This window comes from Etheostoma cragini, chromosome 17 (assembly GCF_013103735.1).
Source record: "Etheostoma cragini isolate CJK2018 chromosome 17, CSU_Ecrag_1.0, whole genome shotgun sequence".
NCBI classification, from domain to species: Eukaryota; Metazoa; Chordata; class Actinopteri; order Perciformes; family Percidae; genus Etheostoma; species Etheostoma cragini.
In genome coordinates this window covers 21,416,949-21,422,218 of record NC_048423.1, presented here as the reverse complement: position 1 = coordinate 21,422,218, position 5,270 = coordinate 21,416,949, and the positions used below count along the sequence as shown (strand labels likewise).

Below are 5,270 nucleotides of genomic sequence, written 5' to 3'. Positions count from 1 at the left end.
GCCTGTCGGCGCTCGGGCCCTAATAATTCCTTCAGTTCCAATAGGGCCTTCGCCGCCTGTCGGCGCTCGGGCCCTAACGAGCAGTTGGACAGGTGTACCTAATAATGTGGCCGGTGAGTGTATAAACATATACATATAAATAGCCACATTAGCAGTCCATAACCATCCCAATTCCAAAAGTACAATATGGGAGCAAAGCCACACCTAACCCAATTATGCCCGGATAACGGTATAAAGAAGAAATGTGGCATCTTGGGCTTTGGCTCTGATAATTTCTGAAACTCCAAATAAGATACAGTAGGCATATGTCATACAGTACTACGACTGTCTTGACATAATCGATTGGTTGTTCTATCCAAAGAAAATGCTAAACCCCCCACACTGGTGTTTGCATTGCACTGCGATTAAAACTTCTACCTCTCTTGCAAATACACCATAGACAGTAAAAGAAATGGACACAGTGACTTCAACCGAAACCGGTGGAATCGAATTAAAAGCACTTTTCCGGTGATGGCTGAGCTTACTGAGCAGCATTAAACTGAGCTTGACGACATAAATATGTTTGTGGTTAACTATTAATTTATATGAATTCACTTGCCACATACCAAAGTATTTTCAATCCATCAAAACAATATTTGGTTCTGATTCTTTCATGGACTCTCTATGGACTTCTCCCTGCCTCCACGTTACCCCGATTCCCTCCAAGCTTCTCCAGACTATACAGTAATTTTTCTACTGTGCAACAGAAAGTCACGTGGTCATGACACAATCGTAAGCCCATTTTTACAAAAAACGCTGCTACAGGGCCATAACTTGAGATACAAGGTGTCATGTTGCTTTAGATATAAACAATGGATAAATAGAGTCTTTAAACGCTTCATATGTAAAGTTATTTTCAGTCAAAGTGACGCCAAAATGAATGGCAGTCCATGCATTTTTAGCCTTAGAATTTCCCCATAGGAGGTACGCTTTCTGGATGCTCGCTTACCCCCTTGAAAGACAAACACGTGGTTCTTTGAATTGCTTTGTCTCTGCTCTTGTGACATTTTTTTTTTACATTTCTCTCACCAAGCATCTCAGGCAGTCTTACCTGGTTCTGTGCAGTTTTTTGCAGGCTCAGAGTACAGCTTTGACTCGTTGTCAAAGACTTCTTGTAGAAGGTGACGGCTCTCCCACCTCTCCCCCTCGTCAACCACAGAATTGGAAACATGATATCCTGAGAGAGTCCGAAAAAGGCGGAAACAAAGAGAAAGAGACGGTGGAATGGTTAGAACAGTTTCATAAAGAACGTATTCACTGAAAAAAAAACAAGAGATAAACCATTAGTGGCAGTTCTATCCCTGGGCAGTTGGCTTGGTGAAAGAAACTGAATGCACATGCATCACATTGCATTAAAAAAACTTTTATCTAACAAAATAATAACACTTTCAAAGAGATCCCTAATATATTTTGTTATGTTATTACGTTTTATTCTGGAGACAGATGCATGTTGGGATGCCCCTCATGCAAAAACAGGCTAATGGCCACAATGCAAAAGCTCTTAGTTCTGTAGTTAATAGACATTCTTGAATACTCCAAATCTTCCCTGTCCCCACAGAACAAAGGCAGATGAGACATGCATCTTGTGTCACCACGTTCCTGCGGGAGCATTAGTGCGGCAGCACAGTAAGTAAGTAAGTAAGTAAGTAAGAAATTGTGGCAGCAAGGTCAATCATTCCAGCTCAGTCATTTGGGTCACACTATCCTCAAGCGCCCCAGCTCCCACCTATCTCCTCTCCCACCATGAACAAGCCTTCATGAACAAGGGCTTCTATAAATAGCATTAGCTCGGCTATATTTATCAAAACACAGAAACATGAAATGTTGGCAACGTTATGCAAACAGCAATGTCACAGGCAGATGGAAGAATAGAGAGGCAGTGAGCTAGAACAGGATGCTCTGGAGTGATGATTGTAGCTGATGTATGGCAGTATTATGGTGGATGTGCTTGGGAGCATATGTTTAGCTAATAACTGTGAACACCAACAACTATCCTTAAGCCCAGAAACAGAACTAAGTCTTAGAAGGGGCAATGTAACAAAGATGTGAATCCTTGGGAAAATGTGTTATCCTCCTCAGTAAGTATTTTAATTATTGTTTTTTGTGAGCCCTGTTTCAGATTAAAGGCAATGTTGTATTGCCATCATTCCTAAAACATGGCATTTTCTGTAAAGGGTCAGTAGAACCCAATTAAGGGTAGTGGCTTGAAAAACATATAAACAGTAAGTTTTACTGGATTATAAATCGCATTTATTTAGAAATTTATTTCACAAAATCAAAGACCAAGAATAGACATTTAGCACACAGAAGGTGTCCGGTATGTGAACGTAACACATTAACAGTATTGAACTATACAATTAGTACCCTGCCGTGGAGACGTTACTGCACCGTTGACAAGCCTCTTCGGGCAGCACTTTGTTCAAGCACCTGTTCCTCAGACTCATTCCTCCAGCGCTAGTATGAGAGCTCATGATCAAGTGGGAATGACAATGTGTTGACATAACACGTAAGTAGCCAAATGCACTTCCTTGTTTCTACTATGAAGACAAGACGTGTGTGTGACTCAAACATCTCAGATTTAACAACCAAACTCATAGCGAAAGACAGTGCAAAACATGTCAGACCGCCCTGTCAACCTGTATACATTTTAACATCAATTTAAGCTGTTGATGTTTCACTCGCTGCTGCCGTTTCAATCCTGTCGGCTCTCTGGAGCGGGCGGGGCTGCAGCTAAGTTCCCGCCCGTGACTCATGCGTGCGCACACACAGTCACACACAGACACACCCACAGTCACACACACACACAAACACACACACACGGTGGATGCAGAAAAAATGTGTGTCCCAGTCCAGGATAGGAAATTCACAATGCAAAGACAACAAGCCACTGACACATAAGTTCAAATTCGCTTAATTCAATACATTCTAATAAAACTTTTTGTTTTAAATCCACAAGCCATTTTCCTAACTACTATTCACAAACATTCACAACTTTTTTGCAACTTTCACTGTCTCCCGCAACTTCATTGTAACAATCATACAATATTTATTTTTACAAAAGCTTTTTTTCAGGTATTTTGGGCCGAGACAATCTCAAAAATATTCTGCAAATTCCTGGCATTACCTTACCACTAACTTACTGATTTACCTGACAGATAAAGTTGAAGATTCAGAATGTAATCACAAAATATCACAATGACAATGTGAAGTAATCAGACATTAGCCTCATGGAAGTGTGCTACCCACCCAGCCCGCTATGAGAGCTAATCAGCACATTTCTGAGTTAATCAACCACCAGAACCAGACTGTGTGTGTGTGTGTATGTGCAGAGAGAGAGAGAGAGAGAGAGAGAGAGAGAGAGAGAGAGAGAGAGAGAGAGAGAGAGAGAGAGAGAGAGAGAGAGAGAGAGAGAGAGAGAGAGAGAGAGAGAGAGAGAGAGAGAGAGAGGGTGTTGTCTCCTTTCATGATCATTAACCAACTTAACATTTCAGCAGAGGTGTTTATTTCCATACAGGTTTAGCAGCTTGCCAGTTAACGGTGAAGTAGGGGATTTGATTCATAGGGGTATTTTGGCGACGGTAATGTCATTAGTTAGCAGTATACATAATTAACCCAGGTTGAATTTGATGAATTTTCTTGCATTGCACAGCACTGTGAAGGAATAATCTCCAAAATTACTTTATATTCTACCTTTAGTTAGAAGTGATGAATGTAGGCTCAAGCTCCCACGATAATGCAGGGTTCTACAGTTAGATTTCCAAAAGGGCCAAATTTGGTCAGACATGCCAAGCCAAGGGCCAACATGTTTTTTTTTTTTTTGGAGACAGTTTTATGTGCGGATAAAACTTCTATTGTGATTTTATAATTATTAGTAGTGGTGTTGGGAGTCACACAAGAGAAACATGGAAAAAATAAATTAGTCTAAAACCAACTATTTAATTAGAAAATGCCCCTGGAGCATATTCTGTGCAAACAGTCTGCAAACAAAAGGTCCGGCAAACAGATTTTCAGTTCAAATGTGTTATTAGAATATTTCACATTAGCTTTTAAACTTTTAAAATATGTGATCCAAATAACATCAGGCCGTAAACGACAAAAAGTATTGACAATATTTTGAAATAATATTATTTGTATATTATTATTATTTTTAATGCTGTGTATAACATTTTAAATTTGACTAACTAGTTGGAGGTTGTTTTTTCATTTACTTTTAAGCTGTGCAGCATATTATTATTTCATTGTAATAATTATTATACCACAAGAAGATTGACAAATAGCAAAAGATAATTGGATCTTGTTCAATAACCAATCATTGAGAGAAGTGAGAGCGATGTGATGAGGCAACCTTTCTGATGTCAGGCCTGTATTCCGTTGTGGCGATCCTGAGGCACTGTCCAAGATGTGAATCTGAGAGACTGTTCTTGTCCTGGCTCTTGACAGCATTAATTGAAGGAAATGCTGATTCACAGATGTGTGTTGAGGGGGAACATCATGAGTAGGAGCATTGCTATAGGAGTTTTTAAAATGAGCTTGGGGAACCACGTTGATCCAATAGTAACTCACCAGTGCGTCCATGTGTTGAGCTTTGAGCTAATCCCATTTCCAAAATCTCCATCTAAAGAGCAGCCTCATCTATTGAAGGCCTCTGCAGTCCACTGGCCGTCAGCTGACACAGAAAACAGCTCTTTGTCTTACAAAGAGAAGGATGTCACCTGAGTGTTTAGGGGAGCTTTTCCGCCAACCTGGACACAAAATCCTTCGTTGCTGGATCTTCCTGCATTTTATTCTTCCCACAATTCTCACACAGACATGGAAAGTGCAGCTTTCTCCCATGTATGTCTCTCTCAAGGAGGTGCAGCTTTGAGCGGAACGCTTCAATTGTCACATAAATTTCAGCAACAATGTGGTTCTTGCCTTGGAGGTTAAGGTGATTTAGATGAGACATGATGACACAAAAAAGTAACATCTGATCTCCTTGTTGTCAGTTAAAAAGCTCAAACAGTTGCAGGCTTTTTGGTTCTGCAGGCTGGATGAAAATGACAGAAGTTCTTCACGTAGGTCACACAGCCTTTGCTCAGCCAGCGAACGTCACTATGGAGCAAAAGATCCTTGTGTTCAGCTGACATTTCCTCGAGCAATGCTCTAAAAAGGCAATTTGCTGCAGACTAGAGCTCCCATGAACAAAAATGATCTAGTCATGTCACAGTATCCATGGTCTCTTTAATTTTTCC

General features: G+C 40.5%; 1 protein-coding gene and 1 long non-coding RNA gene across 3 annotated transcripts in view; one reads left to right on the top strand and one right to left on the bottom strand.

The window, feature by feature from the left end:
• Positions 1-5,270, bottom strand: part of slc24a3 (solute carrier family 24 member 3) — a 128,088-nt gene that overhangs the window by 76,455 nt on the left and 46,363 nt on the right. For both annotated transcript variants that reach the window (XM_034899258.1, XM_034899257.1), the window contains exon 2: positions 1,091-1,216. In XM_034899258.1, the coding sequence (XP_034755149.1) occupies positions 1,091-1,216 (126 nt within the window). The remainder of the gene's footprint in view (positions 1-1,090; positions 1,217-5,270) is intronic.
• Positions 1-5,270, top strand: part of LOC117960975 — a 20,171-nt gene that overhangs the window by 13,132 nt on the left and 1,769 nt on the right. The window lies entirely within an intron of this gene.